Source organism: Folsomia candida, unplaced genomic scaffold (genome assembly GCF_002217175.1).
Source record: "Folsomia candida strain VU population unplaced genomic scaffold, ASM221717v1 Fcan01_Sc001, whole genome shotgun sequence".
In the NCBI taxonomy this organism is placed as follows: domain Eukaryota; kingdom Metazoa; phylum Arthropoda; class Collembola; order Entomobryomorpha; family Isotomidae; genus Folsomia; species Folsomia candida.
The window spans coordinates 18,783,202-18,802,039 of NW_019091193.1; the positions used below are offsets into that span (position 1 = coordinate 18,783,202).

General features: G+C 36.8%; 2 protein-coding genes and 1 long non-coding RNA gene across 3 annotated transcripts; all 3 read left to right on the forward strand.

Moving 5' to 3' along the window:
* The first annotated feature begins 2,760 nt into the window (after positions 1–2,760).
* On the forward strand, positions 2,761–3,926 carry LOC110860412. The gene is made up of 2 exons (XR_002548961.2): positions 2,761–2,979; positions 3,056–3,926. It is a non-coding gene; the product is annotated as an uncharacterized LOC110860412 (long non-coding RNA).
* A 6,104-nt stretch (positions 3,927–10,030) lies between these two features.
* Positions 10,031–13,643, forward strand: LOC110863388 (tudor domain-containing protein 7B). The gene is made up of 8 exons (XM_035857367.1): positions 10,031–10,188; positions 10,274–10,558; positions 11,005–11,264; positions 11,391–11,542; positions 11,628–11,788; positions 11,895–11,963; positions 12,030–12,124; positions 12,253–13,643. Exons 3-8 carry the CDS (start codon positions 11,150–11,152, stop codon positions 12,459–12,461), a joined length of 801 nt encoding a protein of 266 aa, XP_035713260.1. The 5' UTR covers positions 10,031–10,188; positions 10,274–10,558; positions 11,005–11,149; the 3' UTR covers positions 12,462–13,643.
* Positions 13,644–14,348: 705 nt separating this feature from the next.
* LOC110863346 lies at positions 14,349–18,833 on the forward strand. The gene is made up of 8 exons (XM_022112628.2): positions 14,349–15,273; positions 15,481–16,395; positions 16,454–16,850; positions 16,965–17,256; positions 17,794–17,876; positions 17,978–18,124; positions 18,216–18,378; positions 18,440–18,833. The coding sequence occupies exons 2-8, from the start codon at positions 15,723–15,725 to the stop codon at positions 18,587–18,589; spliced, it is 1,905 nt and encodes a 634-aa protein (XP_021968320.1). The 5' UTR covers positions 14,349–15,273; positions 15,481–15,722; the 3' UTR covers positions 18,590–18,833.
* The last annotated feature ends 5 nt before the right edge of the window (positions 18,834–18,838 follow it).

Sequence of the window (18,838 nt, forward strand, 5' to 3'; positions counted from 1 at the left end):
TGTGTGCCTGCTTATATGTACAACAGGGCAACACTATTTCAATCGTCCGAGACGATCGCCAAAAAGGGGAGGCCCGTCAGAAAAGAGTAATGTGCATACCGCCGGTTGAACTCCAACGTTTAAACTTTCTTTTGTTGCATGTGTGTATCGTGCGAGTCTGCTGGGCTGAAAAATGTTGAATGCAAAAAAATCTATTCTCACCCATTTTTCATGTATGAGAAAACAAATAATTTATATAATGCATTTTTCATTTCCGGACTTGTAAACTATAAATATAATAATGCGACTACAGAAAGTCGTGAAAAGTGTAGATAGTCGCTGACTGATTACGAGTGATCTTGTATTAAAGTTTGTGAATCCTGCTTTCACAATCACTGATAATTTGTCGGCGTTTAATTAGAAAACATTTCCAGCCAGTTACCTCATGTCGAAGTTTGCAGCATGGTTGGAACATGGCGCAAGCAAAGCGAGTTTTTATTGACTCGGTTATTTGGTTCACTGAGGTTGTCCAACTTGTTTTGATGTGGCGATACACAGAGTCCTATCTATATCTCAAAAAGTGGAGAAAGGGGAATTTCACATTTCACGCTCTCTGGGTTGGTATTGTGGAGATTGCTCGTGGAAAGTGGGCCAGTTTTGAGTTTTGACTTTGGTTTCGGTTGGTGGGTGAGATATTTTGAGGAAATCCGGGATTCTGCGAAACTTTCTCCGCTTTTTTCACGCCAGGGTTAAACTACACTCTTCAATCTTCTTTTCCTTTACATCTCGTCCTAGTCCAGCTTGCTGCTTGACGAGAGTCGAGCAGTGGGTCAATCTCAGTCAGGAAGAGAAGATTCTCAGGTTTTGACGGTTTTACTCATGGGGAAAGTAATCAACCCAGCAAAACCACTACAATCTTGTACATCAACATGTGCCATTGACAATTCACTAATTCAACTTGAAAATATGTAGTACAATGTGAGTAGTGTTTTTTCAATTATATACAATTTAAGCTGTATATTCGTACATTTGCATTCGTATATCCTACAAATTATTTAGATCCTCCTGATTTAATTAGGTAATGACAATTATAATAAAATTGTTGAGGTCATCTGGGTTTGAACGGAGACAAAAAATACTTTTTCAGATGGCTACGCTTTCCTCGTCTATGAAAAATTGACAATATTCTTCCTCTGAGATGTAACCTAGAGTCATGCATATGTAGTCCATGCTTCTTTTGGTCTCATTTATAGACATACAACGTTCAAGTGTTATTAGTACCTAAAATATATCCTCAAAATTTCAAATATGACTTTGCAGAAGAAACGCGAATGTTGAATACTCTGGACGAGTGCAAATAATGGACTGTTGTTCTTGGTGCATTCTTTTGGTAACAGTAATACATGGTAATGTTTGAATGTAAGATGAACTACGTGAGTAGAGTCTGCAAACCTGGAGACAATTCATATAGTGCTTTCCCAGTGTTATTAATTGCTCCAATACGCAATGCAATGTTGGTGAGAGATATGCGAAGCATTTAAATTCATGTCACACCTACTGGATAACAAGATGCAGGTTGACCGAGGTACCTAAAGAACATGGTCATTGGACGACTCTGAAAATTTCTCCAAAATTCTCTACACTCGCAAGTCAATTGCGAGACCTGCTTTCAGTCCGGCCAAAAAAGTATATTCGTTCGCTCAGAAGAAGTTGGATAGCAGTTGTCCGTTCTTATTATTTGGTCCGAGAAAAGAAAGCTGGGCAGAGTTAAAGAAAAGATTTCCCTTAAATTCATTTGTATCTCACACTCGCATCAAATCTTATGGAAATAGAGACAAAAGAAACACAAAGTAATACACCCAGTAGTGTTTGGCAATAAGAGAAAAAGGCAGAAAGAGCAAACTCAGGCTCATTTAGGCAGGTCAGATTTCGCGAATGGAGATGAAATGGGCTTCAGAACCAAACTAAATGGGATTATTATTCTTGCACTATCAAAGAAATCCAAGGGAGCCTGTCCATGGCATGCACAACTACACACGGTTTGGAAACTTGTTTTTGGATGGATTGAAAACCGTATTTTATAAATAAATAGTCGCTTCACAAGTGTCATTTATTTTATAATACTATTCAAACAATTGGTACAACATTTGCACGCTCCCTACGCAAAAATAACGATACTCGTGGTTTTACGCTGGATTTACTCCGGCACGACATGATGCTGTTCATAGTCTTTGCAAATTCTCATTTGCCCACTACAATTGTAATAAAGGGAATGCAATTTAGAGAGTTGGCCAAATCACGTCAGGAGGATGACGACTGTTAAAAGTTAGTATTTGTGTTGAGTTTACCAAGTGTTGCCTATTTTGTTGATTTGATTTGCATTGGAGGAATTTGTCCAGCTTTTCTCAAACTGTGTTTGTTTTATAGTTGTGTTGGCATTTGACATTTATTTTTACTGGTTTGGACTCAATTTGCAACCTTAAGCTCTAAGAAAATCCCTCTAACATGGAGGTACTTATGACATGACACGGCGCATTCAATTTTATACGAGATATGCATAACACCGTACATTGACTTGTTGTGATACTATGTGTGTATGTACGAATGTACATATGTATGTACATGTCCATAGCTTTAACCTTAAAATGCATCCAATGCAAATGATGATGAGTTTGTACATACAGCGTGCAAATCATGGCTTTTACAGAAATGCAAATGAAATTTACATTTATTCGGAAAAAATGTATGCAAATATTTCTGAAGGTTCCCAATTCAAGCCAGTGGACCATATGTACATACATATATGTAGACGTATGTAATTATGTTTTTTGTTTCGTTGTTCAATTTCCAGTAGGAGAACGATTCTCATTGTTGTGAAGTTGATAAGCACAACAGGGAGCACTACAATTTTATTTTGATTTGTGTAGCTAGTTTAATCATAAATTAAGTACTGTTTGAACACTGAAATTTTACTCCCTATTCATAAGATTTTTATTTAAGGTAAGGGTTTTAGCAAAACTTTTTGGCATTTTTCAATCAATCCCATCATGTACTAAAAATATTGACTTTATTACAGAGAGAATCAACCATGGGCTTGTGGTATAGAATCAAAAACCATATTGACGGATTCCGTGAAAGATGCCGTGACAGATTTGGCTCCTACCCATGCCCGATCTTTTGTCGCTGGGTGCTATTTGCACTCCTTTGGGTTTTCGCCGTGATTTTTTTTACCCTTCAAACCTTCGTGGGATATTTGATAGCAGGGATGTTCGTATTCGTCGCCACTGTTGTAGGTATAAACAGTTGCTTCACAGAGTACAAGTCTATCGAAGGACATATGATTCCTCGACTGCCGTTGTGGCTTGGACACGATCGCCCTCCAACGCCAAGCCCATCCAGATCACCATCGCCCAGGACCAGCCTCTTCGTCATGACCATCGGAGGGGACACAGAAAATTCTGACATGGACACCACCACCTCGGAAGAGGAGGAAACTCAATTTAACTCGCAAATCGGAAGTCCAAGCAACAGTATCCCTCTAGTTTTACCAAAGACCACTGGACGGAAGTCCTAAAACCAAACAAATACATATGTAACGATATTCAAAATTAACGCCAATGATATTCGCCATACAAAAGTAATAATAACTTAAGTGCCAATTAATTGTCATTTTGGTCTTAGGTTGTTGTGTTCTAATTAATTTTAATCCTAAACGTTGTGATTTATGAAACCAAGAACAGTAAAGTACTAAGTACTACTCTTTGAATTGTACCCGTGTGCAACTTTTAAAAGTATTCGATTTTCAATACGCGTGTGTCTATATATTTTATCCTTTGAGTCCAAAGAATTGCATTACGTTTAATACAGTGTATGTACATTAAAAAGTGTAAATGTGTTGGTTAATTACCCATTAAAAGGAATCCATTTATATTATTTTATGCCCTATAGCCTTTGACTGATTGTGAGTATTTTCTACATAATTGCTTCATATTATTCTCTCCAGACATAAATCTTGAGCTGGAATTGATGGAACCATGAAATATATCACGCCACATATTATACGTGTTTATTAGCAAATGGTGCACATTTACATGGGATAGTTTTTCTAAGCGGCTCCTGATTTCATTCTAAACAAGCAAATCCCAAACAATTGCATAACTCTGGGCGAATTGAAAAGCGAGACTGGAAAACAATCCGTGTCCAAAAGTAGTCAGCATCTTTTACGAGCCATAAACTTTCACCTACATCAACTTTCACTACAAATCGATCCTGCCAGCAAATTTCACCATTGAAAACCAATTTATTTTCTTACCGCGAGGACGCACCAGACTCCACAGATATCTACTTGTGTTCGTCTCGTCTTACAATTTCCGAATGTCAAATTCAAATTATTAAACCTCATTCTCGTAATTCAAACGAAGCTCCTGGGATGAAGTGCCAGTTTTCAGAGTCGAGTTGCTTAATTCCTATTGCGACCAAAGTATCGCCAAGCATGGGAATGTAGAAATTTCTTAAATTTCAACCAACAGAAGACCAATAGCAAGAGAATAAGTAGGAAAGGCCTTCAGATAAGTAATGTATAGTCCTTTGGTCATAAAACAGTCTCATTATGCCAGCTTCTGCAGCAATTCTCTGAATTTTACGGCGGTCACCATTCTGGACCAAACCAATCTGGTGTAATTTCAGCTGCAAAGTAGAAAGTTAAAGAACAGAAATCCATGTAGCGTTAAAACGTTAAATTGTCAAGTCTGGGCCAAACGGTCAAAGTCTTGCTTCAACGCGGACAACTCGTGTTATGTCGGTACGATCTGACAGAATATCAACATTTTGGTCGAATCATGCATCCGGTGATGCATCTGAATATCATCACGAACTAGGTTGGCTGGGACACATTTAGTCATCCCTTTTCTAGAGGTCAACACATTACATACTTCCAAAAAAGAAAAATGTTGAAGTAAAACTTCTCTGCATGATATTTGGACTTTTGAAAGAGGGACCAAGTGACACAGTTTATGAAATTGTCAGGACTACAGCTAGGCAAATCTGGTCTGACTACTCTGGAACTGATGGCGGTGGCAGTTAATCTAAAGTACTGAGGAACTGGGCGAACTCAGGTTAGTATCCTGCATGGACTAGAGGACGACGGTATGTGTGCGGTATGATGACGACTTGGTGACTCAAAGGCTTAGACGGTGCCAAAACCTTCATTAGTCCAACACCACGGAGAAGCCACACTGCTCCAAGATCCGCAATTTCCTCATTTAACCTCTTTGTTCTCATTCGAACCACTTTCTCTGCCAGCAGCATTCATTCACGCCTCACTCACTCACCCACCTCATCCCATCGCCCCATTATTCCCCACATTCAGCACAAAGGGCAGAGGAAATAGTTTACAAAAGTCCACATTCTAGTTCCCTTAAATTAAATGCAAGCCAGATGATGTGTGAATGAGTATAATGTACAAGTACCAAATATGTAAGTATACCTATAAGATTTGACAATTTTTTATAGAATTTTTTGAGATCTTGAACCTCGTTTGACCTTCTGAACGACCAGATATTCATAACTGTGACATATTTTTACACTTGTATAAGTATTTTTCATTCCATTCTATCTTTATCCCTTTGATGGAAGCGATGTCGCAATTACGAGGGTAAAATGTGTGAAGGAATAAAATTCTCACTTGAAATTCCCTTTTGTCTCGAAAAGCTATGGCTTCCCTTTTCCCTCTAATTAAAGAAAAGCGGAACTGCAAAATTTTAAGTAGAAAATTTGCATCTGAGAATTGCTCTTTTGCCGAATTCAAAGCAGTTTTTATCTTCTAAAGCTCTTTGTATGAGCTGATTTGGTTTTATGGTGAAAGTTGTTAAGCTTTTTACTTTTCCAGTCTTTTCCCTCGTGCTCAGGTACGAAGGCACGGTTATGTGTAAAGTTGGAAATATTATTTTATGCATGTGGGTGAAGCAGTTGGGTGAAAGAAATCAATTTGTTTGACACATTGCAAGGCAACTTTCTCCGAATTTTGTATTTCTGCGTGTGAAGATCAAAGATATTTATTGCTCGGTTAGTCAGTCCGTTTGTACATGTCATCATATGTGATCTTATCATTGCTATTCTTATAATTGATGAAATACAAATTCGAACTAACTAAACGAGAAAAACCATTAACATAACCAAGTCACTGGTACATGTACAACTAGGCACAGATGAATGTCAACTTGCACTTGTGGTGAGACCAATTCTCGAAATTCTAAATGACGCCAAAGGAGAACGGTTATATAACGTATGTACTTTGCGAAGTAATGAAATAAATAGGCAAGCGACACGTATGAATTATCAATTGAATTTATCGGCTTCAAACCTTCTTGGTTCCAGTAATGGAACTACTGTTGACAATGCATTATTAAGACTGACAATGACAATTTTCTTCTTACGACCTTGTTTTTGTTTTCACTTTCTATATAAGAATGCAGATTTATTAAGCTTCTAAACAGTCTCAGATACTACTTTTTACGTAATTAAATTTCTAATTATTCACATATTTATGTGTGTATAACTTGGTACTCGTCGTAAAACCATTGCACTATTTAGAGTTCACCTTACACAATTGGCAATATTACTCACTTATTCTAACACCAAAAGACAATGGCTGTCTATTTTTGTACACTTTATAGTTCATATTGAACCAGTTTATGAATTTTATGTGCACACAAATTAATACTTATAATGGCGCAAGAAGCCTCCAGCCAGACATCCCTCTATATCATTTCATCTGATTATAAGAGAAAACTACCAAAAGTTTGATGGCAATGATGGTAAAATATTTGACTTCAAAACTCTAAGATTTTATCTCAGTTGCGTGATGGCCTGGCATGATGGGTTTCAAACCAATTAAGAAAATTGGTCATTTTATCCAGAGGCGTTTGTGGTATCAAATCTATCATATCGTAGCATATCACAAATTCAGTTTGCTATGTAAGGTGACCGAAGTTGCTTTCTGTTTTGTTTCACTTAAAAAAGGCGTACGTATTATTAGTTTAAAAAATAATCCCAACTTTTTACCCTTTCAATTTAGTTATTAATTACTAATTAGGATAATTCTGCCGGAATAATAACATCATGAAGACGCTACTAACCTGTTTTATCGGGATTCTCACAATTTTTACCAAAAGTGGAATCCTGGTTACTTTTACAAATGCCAAGCTCCAAAATGAAGATTCATTATCGGATACTGCGTTCCTAATTAATTTAATTTCGACCGTTTTTGCAGAATGTTCATCCGTTATTGTTAGCGACCAAGAGAAGCTGAATAGTAATTTCTTTACGGAATTGAATCGTGCCACCACTTCTGCCAACCATTTCTTATATGATGTGACCTTTATGTTAGAGGTCAAAAATCAGTCTGATATTATGAAAGGTGTGAATGACTTGCATCAAAATAGACATCAGTGTACACTTGTTGTGATCTCCATCGTTAATATTGACGCATTAAATGTTCACCAAGTTTCTGAGATAACTTCTACATTACGTGGAATTGCAGGCACTAACAAAGACTATTTTGTGTTTCATATGAGTGTTGAGGCACTCAAAGCGTATCTCATTTCTATAGAAGAATCCCAAGAAATCAAATATAAGATTGGCGTCACACTAGAAAATCCTGTGCAAATAGTGTCTGCATGTTTCTACTGCTTCAATGGTGGGCCCCAACTCCAACAACGGCAATCACCGTCAACTGCTGCCAAGCAAAAATCAGACCTTTTCCCTAATTACTTGGTCAATTTTCAAGGAAAAATGCTTCGCATGAGTACGCCAACAGAGTGCAAGTGGCTCACCGAAATTCGGTTCGAACAAGGATCTTGGGTGCCCAAACGGGGCATATATAATTTTGTGATTTTAGAGCTAATGAAAAGGCTAAACTTCACCCTTGAATTTTTCCCATCGATGAGCGGAGGGGGAACTGGATTCCGGTTTCCGAATGGAACTTGGATTGGCATAGTTGGTGACCTTTTATCACGAAATGCTGACCTGGGACAAGCGGCAGGACAAACTCTGTCCCGTAATGAAGTTATCGAGTATTCATTCCCCATAACGTACGAATGGCTCACTTTCACCACTGGAGTGCCCAAGCCTTTCTACAGCTGGAAAGCTGTTTATCGACCATTGTCCATTCAAGTTTGGATTTTGCTATTCTTGTCCGGAATTTTCATGGCTGCAGGGTTTCTAATATTTTTGAAGCATCAGCCACCAAACTCTAAACAACTGGAGAAAAAATTAGTGGCGGAGTTCATGTTTCGTTCCTTGGTGGAACAAGGAGACAATATTCTATTTTCTCCATCAATATCAGTGACCCTGAAGCTGCTGAGTCTGTTTTGGCTTCTGTTTGTACTTGTCTTGCTAACAGCATACAAATCCAAGTTGGTCTCTTTCCTCGCATTTCCGAATGTAGATGTTCCTCCCGACACGTTTGACGCCCTGTCAAAATCGTCTTTTAAAATCGTGCTTCAATACACTGGTGCTGCAGTCATGTTATTCAAAACATCTTCGAACCCGACATATGTCAAAATTTTTAATCGTATGACGACGGAGAAATCGGATGTCAAATGCTTCGAGGAAGCAATTAATTCCAAGGCGGCGTGTATCTCATGGGCGAATATTGTTGATTACGTATCTTACAAGAACCTGAGTGACTCACATGGACAGACTCCGCTGGTGAAAGCACCTGCCGCCGCGTATTTTCTTCTCGGAGGCATTCTCATGAGGAAGAAGAGTACTTATCGGGTAGAGATTAGCAACTACATCATGCAAGCTATGGATTCAGGACTGCTAAACAAATGGAAGAAATTAGACGAGGAATTTGTATCAGCGGAAAGGAAATTTTGGAGGAGGAAATCGAATGCTACGATGCATAATAGTTATGCGACGTCTGGAGTGAGCGACGTATTGACCATGAAACATTTGAGTGGCTCATTCCTAATTCTAGCGTGCGGAATTGTTGTCGCAATTTGCGTGTTTGCAAAAGAATTGTATATTCGCCACAGGGGTAAAACTTTAATTGAACCTGTAACTCAACATCCGAATGAAAATAGGTTTTACCGTGGAATTTTCTTTTGAGACATTTATTCAAGTTTGCGTATTTTGATCCTATTATTTGTATGTCATTGAAACGTAACGACCCGTTATCTGGAGTGCTTCATTGTAATCATCAATCCATCAATTAATCTCGTAGTTTATTAAGCGTTATTTATTTATTATACAACCCTTGTACTTATTGTTAGCCTCATGTAGCATGGGAGATTTTTATTATGGACAGATTCTCAACAACGCCACATGCATACTTACATACACATACGTCATGAATATTATGGCTTACATTCTTACGTATAATTACGATTCCTTATCTCAAATAATAATAAATCAGTTTACCTATGCCCGAATTGTTAACTAGTTTGTCCACATGCATATATATTTATATATACCTCACTTGTCTACCTCCTGAGTAGGTAATCATATACTAATGTTCCAACGAGAATGATTCCAATAGAATTAACATAATGACAATTCTTCAAATTCAAGGATGAATAAACATTACTGATATTTTTCATGAATACCTTTACATTTATGTCAGCAAAAAAGCAAAATAGTAGTTAGCTGATCATCCTTCGCCAATGCATATGCATTTACATACATAATGAAAACGCTGGTTTAATGCCTTTATTGATTTGATAAATCACTTCCCCGTCTTCTTTAACCCATTGCTCCCATACATATTTGTAAGATAGGCACTAGGCAGTCACTGGCTCAGGCAAGTCTTAACAAACAAATACAAATCCATGCTTATTTGTACAAGCAAGTGCATGCAAGTTAAAGGAAAGTTTTTACACATTATAACCAAAGGTCTAACCGACTCTATGCATTATTATTATGTTTAACAGCATAGCCGACCATTGTTTTGATTTGGCATGTTATTATTGCATGTTCACCGTGGTGCATAAAACATAGTAGGATTATACTTTGCTTGTATTGCATATAAACCTACAGATCCCATTTGCTATGCACATTTATATATTGCAGCTGCCTTTACATGTTGTTGCACCAACTTGGTCGAGGATCTGGCAAGTCTTCACAATTTTCTAACCTGACTCAGTCGATTAGAGTTGACTGACTGGGTTGGTCAATGCACATTGTAACGAATTAAACAAATTGCAGAAGGTTAGTTGCGGAATTTATTTATTTAATTTGAGCATAATTAATTATGTATTAAGGCAGTGACATTTTCTAATTTGTGCTTCAACAGATCATTGATTCTCCTGTGCCTATACCTCGTTTATAGGACTTTACAGGACGAATGAGAAGGATATCTTCACAGCTCGGCCAACTGCATTTTGATTGAACCCCACCATCTCAGAATACGAGTGGGGAAAGCATTCAGCAGGAATACTCGGATTTGCACTTGGATCTTTGTTGTAATGCAAAGAATATTTTGCTGCAGATTTTGAACTACAGCCAGAAAAAATATAGTTGAACCTGAATCAATCGATGTATATCAGTCGTGTGTCGTTTTGAGGATGGCTGTGTTTAGGTCAGTCTCTCTCAAGTGTTAAATTTCTGGTTTTTGATTGACTTTATATCAGTCGCTATTATGATAATTATGCGGAGAGCAAAAAAATGAAGTTATCTCACTTTTACTTTGAGTAGTTGCTAATTTTTGTCCTGCTCCTCTAAATATTTAAAAGTACAGAGTCTACTTTTCTCCTGCACAAACAAGAGGTGTATGTAATAAAATCCTACCTTATTTTGAAGTATAAGACCGATAATAACGCTGCATCGAGCCAAGAGGAGGTTTAAAGTTGGGTACTCTAATATTGTTTACCTGGTTATGCAGGATGCCATAAGCCTTTTGATATAGGTCGGTGAATCTATGCAGATTAGATTCATCGGCAGTATTTGCATATTATGCATTGTATGGAGACATCCATCCGCCCAATAAGTAGTAAAGCTCTTGACATTTTTGTGTTCAATCTGTAGGTGGTGAGTGATTAAACTTCAGAGAATTCTGCTGCACCCTCACTTATAAAGACGACTCTGCGTTACATATTTGACTCTTCAGCCCACACGCTCTACTGGCAATTTCTATTGAAACGTCGTCAAGTGGTTGCAAGGGCAATAAAAAATGAACGGGAGTGCCAAAATAGAAATAGCCGTCGATGCCAATGGTAATAACACCAATGGAGTCAAAAAGTCCAGCAATCTCACCTCAGCTTCTACTCCTGACACTTCGAACTCTGGTATGAAACAAGAGTTATTTATCATCAATTCAGTCATTGGTGATAAATAATGTGGTCAAACTAGTTTCTAATCGAAAGATTATTTTCGTATGCAAATTGACTGAATTTGTTTTAAAATTATGACAGACGTGGTTACGACAAAACAGTTGCCGATCTTGATCAAAGAGGACTTTATGGATCCCATTTTCGGCCCGAAATCAGGGAGCGGTATCTCAAAGTCCAAGTCAAACTTGGTGGATGTCATAGTCCGAAATGCTGTGGGACCTCATAATTTCATTGTTAGTTAATTAAACAAATGAGTGCATATGTTGATGTGCATTATTGCCTGTTAATCTCACATGGAGCAAAAATTAATACTTGCAGATTCAAGATTACAGACAATCTGAAAATTTGAGACGCTTGGAAATATCAATGACTGAGTTTTATACGGAATATGACAAAATGAACTTACCTTTGGATCACATAGACGTCATTCCTGACGGGTATTATGCTGCAAAGGTGGAAGCCAACGAAAATTGGGCTCGGTGCGTAAGAATAAACATTGCAATTCCAATTTGTGTGGAAGCCTATAATGTACAGAAGTACATAAATACATAAGCAAATAAATGGCGAATTCTGTGACTTTTTCAGTGTTCATGTTGTTAAGCCATTCAATTACGAAAATCCTCAAATCATGGTATTTCTGCTCGATCATGGCTCGTAAGTTTTTACAAGGTCATTCCATATTCTTAAATTTAAATAGGTAATAGCACTATGTTTATCCAGGTATGCTATGCTCGAAGCGTCTAATTTGCGTCCGTTGAGGAGAATGTATGTCGAAAGACTCCCGTCTCAAGCATATCGTGCCAAATTGCATCATTGTGAGTGCTTATAAATTTAATTAAGTGCTAAATATTAGTTTTGTACTAAAAATGTTCATCGAATTATAAATTGGATGAACATTAAAGTCGATTTGTTAGTACATGTCTTAATCTTTTTTGGAGGATAGTTGTGGGAACAGCCGGATCTCAATGGACAACTGAAGAATGTACCCGTTTTCGAAATGATGTGGATGGAAAACCCTTCTGTGCAATAATTGTTGACGAATCACAAGATGCACTTTTTGCTGACCAAATCCCTATTTTTAGTTTAGTCCTTATTGACACATCCGGACCCCATGATAGATATGTTCATAAAAGTTATGCGAGGAAGCGTTGAACGAAATATCAAATGACAGATCTAAATATAATTTATTATTTCGTTCTGTCCAGAAGGCGTATACAATCTACGAAACATGCTGAGCTTGTCCGATCTTCATAGTCCATAGTCCAGACTTTATTTTTTGGACTACAGTATTTTGTGGAGTGTCGAAAGTGGGACGTGGAGATATCAATCAATTTGTAAATGTAAAATTCCAACAAAGTTCCTTAACTAAGGCTTTTAAGAATGTGGATATTTTGCTCAAGAGGAAATGCAATATTTTGAAGCACACATAAGAATAAGACATTCATAAAAAATATGAATTAAATGTCCACACTTTTTTTACCCGTCAATGTCGTATGAAAAAACTTTAAGTTTCAAGTGTTTCAAATAATGTTAATTTTGCAGCTATTTTCGCCATAACAAGTAATTCACGACCTACATGGAATAATATTTTTTAGTGAAGAATGTGTAAAGAAGTGCCGTATAGAAATAGTCTTAATAAGTATTCAATTCTAATCAGTAACTTGTAGTTATAACCAAATAATGACATTTATGTTTGATTTATATGGTGCTTGGGCAAAGTATTAACACGACACAACAATTAATCTTCTAATTTGATGTAGAATAATTAGTTAATGACAAGTTCCTTGCTTGCTCTGTACATTTGTATTAATAAGCTATGGTTCCATGGACGGACTTATTAATCGCATAACGGAGAGATTATTTGTTAAGATTGATATAAAAATCGCATATATTTACGTTATGCATGCGATTTGTACTTCAACTTCCACCGGAATACTTCCGGAAAAACACCAAGATGGCCATATTAATGTTAAGTCAATAATACTGATATTTGCGAGATGATTTAACACACAGACGTTAGATAAATACATAATTTAAAGACATTTTATAAAAACTGCAAAAGTTTACATAAACCAAAACAGAAAAAGCTTTAACTATTTTATCTACAGACAGGTGTTACCCTGTTTATCTAACAATGAGCAATAATCACACGTTACACAGAGTCAATTTTATTTATGATGCGTAGCGATACGCGATGTGAATTATTCACACTTTATTATTGTATTAATCTATGTAAACAGTATAGTTGGTACATGAAATTATCGAGTTGTCTCTGTCATGAAATATGAATGCTAACAAAACATCAATAAAGTAGAACAAAGAAAATGAAGCATGTTAAGTGTTGAATAATATCTGGTGTCATTTCTTCTCATCAAAGTCATTCGTGTGGCATAGCATAATATGTCATATGAAATGTCAGACATACATAAATATACTTCACAATATGTAAATTCATGCCAAACCGTGGCCAGTTTGATAATGCAAATAATCCACTTTTATTCATTTTTACTAAATTCTTGTATCCATTCTTGTTAGCTTTCTAATACAAAAATGAATACCTTGCTAAACCTGAATGATCACCAGTGCCAAGGATTTTTCGCTATGAAAAAAGTGTTCAGCACTGATTGTGAGTCTGCTAAAGGTCTGCTAAATTCCGAATCATGTACCAACAAAGCAGCAGCATATACAGAGTCTGTATTACAGACACGCAATAAATTTTTATAAATGCAGAGGAGCGTATTGAATTAATATTGTAAAAGCATAATCATCTACTGTTCTGAATATCTATGTTTTGAATTCAAATGCCAATTTAAATATTTGACACAATGAAACGAAATAATGTCAACTCATAAATATGATAATACTAGAAAATCAACTCCTGCTAACCATCCTGCATATAGCTGTATATGTATTTCACTTAAATAACTCGGCAGCGTACATATACCAGTCTATTTACTTCTCTCGTATTATTCTCGAAATTTAAAGCTATGTATCTCAATCTGTAGTCACAAACATAAATCGAGGTTGGGAATATGGTTTGTCAGACTCCTAGTTGTCTTGTCAGTTAGTTTAACAGGAGTTTATTCTTATAGCCAACTCTATGGTTTAACAAAAGCCAGGATTAACGTTAGCAGTACATCAATAATAATACCATTGGCATAGTTAATGAAGGGGACCAATTTTGCAGAGGCGAGTCTCAACACAGGTTCAAACGTGTGAAAATACAGACCAATGCTTACGATGCACTCTCGAATAGAAATCGACTTTAGCTAGCCAGCTTTTGCATTGCATCAGTTTGGTTGATGTGGCCCTAGGCGATTTTAAACACTGATGTTAGGCGACTGTGTGTATAAATATGTTAAACGGTACAAGGAAAACAGAATAATATAGATTTTGAGACGTCTGCTAAACATGTTGTTGTTATTATACGCACATAAACATCAGTACATAAGCAATTGACAATAGCGAGTAGGAAATACGATTATTAAATAAAATAGTAAAAAGTTGTGGAATTAGCAGAGGAAATATTGCACATTATTAAAATGAATTGACTCGACACACTGAAGTGTAAAAAATAATGTGTAAATGCAGCTACAAATATATGTAGCATATCTGAGACTTTATTTTCAGTGAAATATTTATTAACTTGAGGCGTGTACGTACATGTGAATTTAGGTCATTTCATTATCATTTTAAGAAATTTTAAGGGCTGCAGGTTTATTAGTTTACAAAATAATTCTGGCCCTAAAAAATTTGAAGAACCACTTGTTGCTGAATCTACTACAATAATGTAACGCATCAAAACGTGAAAGAGCACATCATCCAGCGATGTTCAACTGAAAGAACATTGCCCAACCACGTTTTATGCAGTAAGGTCGCTTCAATTAGTGACTTTTAGCAAGACCACTCCTTACTTGCAATATTTGCTTATATGGAATGGAGAATACACATGGGCATTTTAAATGTAAGTAGTAAAATGAGTTAATAAAAAATTATAATTTCAAAGTTTGAGCTGCCAAGTTCGTAACATGAATGCAAAACATTAATAATACATGTGTCAATAGCTCTGCTCTTTACGTATGTATAAGCATTCGTTCGCCGCAAAAGCTACTTTTAGATATAACAAGAACATACCGGGTTGCTTAACATAATATGAATTGTTCTTTTGCAGGAAGGTTTTAATTAATATTTTCAACTTCATTAATTATCACCACCACGCCAAGGCTAGTTCCTCCCTGGAAGATTACTTGTGCATGTATTGTGGACAGCAAGATATTCAATAAATTAATTAGTCCCTGATGTCCATCCCCTTCATTTCATTACTTGGAGAACAAGTGTCAGCTTTACATTCTCAACGCTACAACAAAACATGGAGTTATTAAAAATTAGCTTCTGAAAAATTATTTTCATACGATGTCATCCAATCCTCCAACTTGTTGGTCACAATGCCTTTGGTGCTTGTGCACATGCAATGGAAGACGAGTCTCAAGCGTCGGACCCTCTGAACCATTTCCTGTGGTTTCCGTCAATGGTCGAAAAGATCAAGGCTTGTCCGGAACAAGAACCATTCAAGTGGAACCCTCTAAAAGCGAACAGATCCAGTACGGAGTCGTTAACCAGTTTTTTGTTCCTGATGAAAACATTGTGACTGTTTCTGCTGCTGGAGAAAGTGGGGTTGACCACGCTCAGGAAACACCAATAATAATCACCACCGATGGCGACTCGTCTTCCAACCATCACTTGCAACATTCCATATTTATTGAAATAGATAAAGATCGGAGAATTAGAGTGGTTCATTTGCAACCCAAATTGAAGCCAGGGGAAGAAAGCTCATCATCATGTGAGGCACCTCAAGTGGTCCACCTTTCTCCGACAGCTCATGAAAGTATTTCCACTCGCAAGTCTGTTCCTGGGGAAGAAGAAGACGAATATTGGTTCAGCAAGTGGACGAGAAAACCTAGATTTCGATCAATTTTTCAATCCAACAATACTGCACACACCAATGCAGATGATACTGGTGGAGGAGAAGAGGGTGTAGAAAACAATAACTCTTGTTCTAATAATGGTGGGGGTGCAGTATCTCGAGGTAATTTTATTCTTTGGAATTTATTTTTCCAGTCACTTTGAGTTTATTTTTTTAACAGATTTTGAAATTGCTCGAGCTGCGGCTGCTGCAAAACGGAGGGCGTGGGCTTATAATAATAGAAGCAGCGAGCCTGTCGTACAGCAATCAACAGTGGTTGACAATAGCGAGGAAGAAGAATACAACAGCATCAGCATTTGTGAATCTTCTACAAAGTGGTCAAAGTCCGGAAACAATAAGTCTGAAATTGGTGATGGTAGTGGTATTAATAATACACCGCCAAATACGCCAAGAAGTAGGAGTAATTCCACAGGATCTACGAATTTCGGGTTTGTGGAAGATGATGTCCAAATGGAGAAAGATGTCGAGGTCATTCATGAGATGGCTGTGGATTGTCCGCCCGATTTCGTGTCTCCTGTTAAAAGTCTCAGTCTCAAGCGTGGAGGTCCTAGTCCAAGGTTCGTGTTTAATTTATTGTACAACAATTATGCACATCAAGTCCTTTGTTGACTAATAAGTGTCGAGGTTATACATTCGGACTATACAAGCAAATCAAAATATTTACATTGCAGTCCGTCCAGCTCAAGCACAATAGTCATGGGAAAGAGTCAGAGTGGCACCAAGGACGCGATGGCAGCCACGATTTCCGATGAAGTACAGCAAACTGATGAAATTCAGAATTCAGGTCTGAATGTGAAGAAGCCGCCAATACTATTTTTTATACACGGAATTTCGGAATCCAGTGAAATATGGACAGCACAAATTGATTTTTTTCATAATGTCGGGTACGAAATTGTTGCCCCCGATCTGTTGGGTCACGGCTACAGTTCGACTCCAAACGTTGCCAAGTATTACCATTTTGAGGTAATTCTATGTACTTTTTTAAAAACTATTCTGTGAATATCTACAATGACAAGATGGTGCTAAAAAATTCATGGTTAGGTAGGAAATACTTAATTGAGTTATTCCCTTTCGTCAACACGTGATCAACATTTTAAATCAGTGAAAATTCTTCCGCGTCAGAGTCTAAATTATTATATACAAATATTTATAGCCAAATTTTAAAAATTAGACTCAAAGTCATTCAATAAGCGACTTAAAATACCTTTAAATGAGGCTTGCTCCATTTCTTCACTCTCGTCGTCTTTGAATTCTGAGTTATCCATGAGGAAATAGAAATCCTTACGATGAGAGGGGAACAGCTTATGAAACTTTATAAAATTGTGAGACTAAATTAAAGGACTGACCTTTCTGCCAGAAGAGCAGAACAGAACAAAGCATAAACTCATGAATACCTTGGCCCGACGCTTCACTTATCAATTGAGGAGCGTTTATTTTGTTGGCTTGAGTATAAAATAGAATCAAGCCATTGGTCTAATGGGATAAAATTATTTTTTTCAGTCCATTGCTCAAGACTTGCTAGGTGTTTTCGATTACTTTGTGGAAGCAGAGAGGAAGGTAGTCATCATTGGACACGGCTATGGGTAAATATTCTACTTGAATATTTAGTTTATATTTAAATATAATAGATTAAGGATATAAACATTTGCTTTGTTATGTAACTACATATTTTTCTAAATTTTAGAGCAAGCCTGGCGGCAGTGATAAGTCGAGTTCGTCCAAAATCTTGCAGTGTACTTGTTTCAATTTCTGGAGGTGGACCTACTCCGCTGGTAAATCGATCTTGCTGCCGAGGATCACTTGTACCATTCTACTGCAAATTATTCCACAAGTACGTGAGACCGACATTTTGTTAATTATGTATGACCGTACGACGGAATAATTATATTTATGTGGTTGACACTATTTTAATTGGTGAATAGAAATACCAACTCGGGACGTTTTGACAATCCCGATCTTCGCCACGTCCTACCTACTCAGATTCATAAACACGTAATCAATGGTCAAATGTGGAGCGACGGTGATTCTGCCTTTTACAGAAGGATATCAGTACCAACACTTTTAGTATTTGGAATGAAGGATAAAGTATGAATTTCTTATAAAAAATTTGATTGAACAAGAGTTTAACTTGTAATATAATTTGCAGATAGTGAATTTAGTCGAAATTTGTGAAATGGAGAGAACCATTCCTAAATCATTCTTGGAAGTGATCGACTCTGCCGGACATTTAGTTCAGATCGAAGAACCCGTGAAGCTAAACAAAATGGTTGCAAAATTTATACAGTCTTGGATCTAAACGCCTAATTACTCATTGCATATTATGTGATCCTATAACATATTTTGTTGTGATGGTGTACCTACGCATGTGTAACACGAAAGAGTTTTGCAACATGAATAATGAGTTTTAACAAATCAAGAAGATAAACGTACAAAAGTTTTAATTAATTTTTAATATAATGTATACGCCTTAAGGTTGGACAAGTATTTATTTGTAAAATTAAAAATATTTAATTAGTTGATTAAACTACCATGAACTAATACAGTT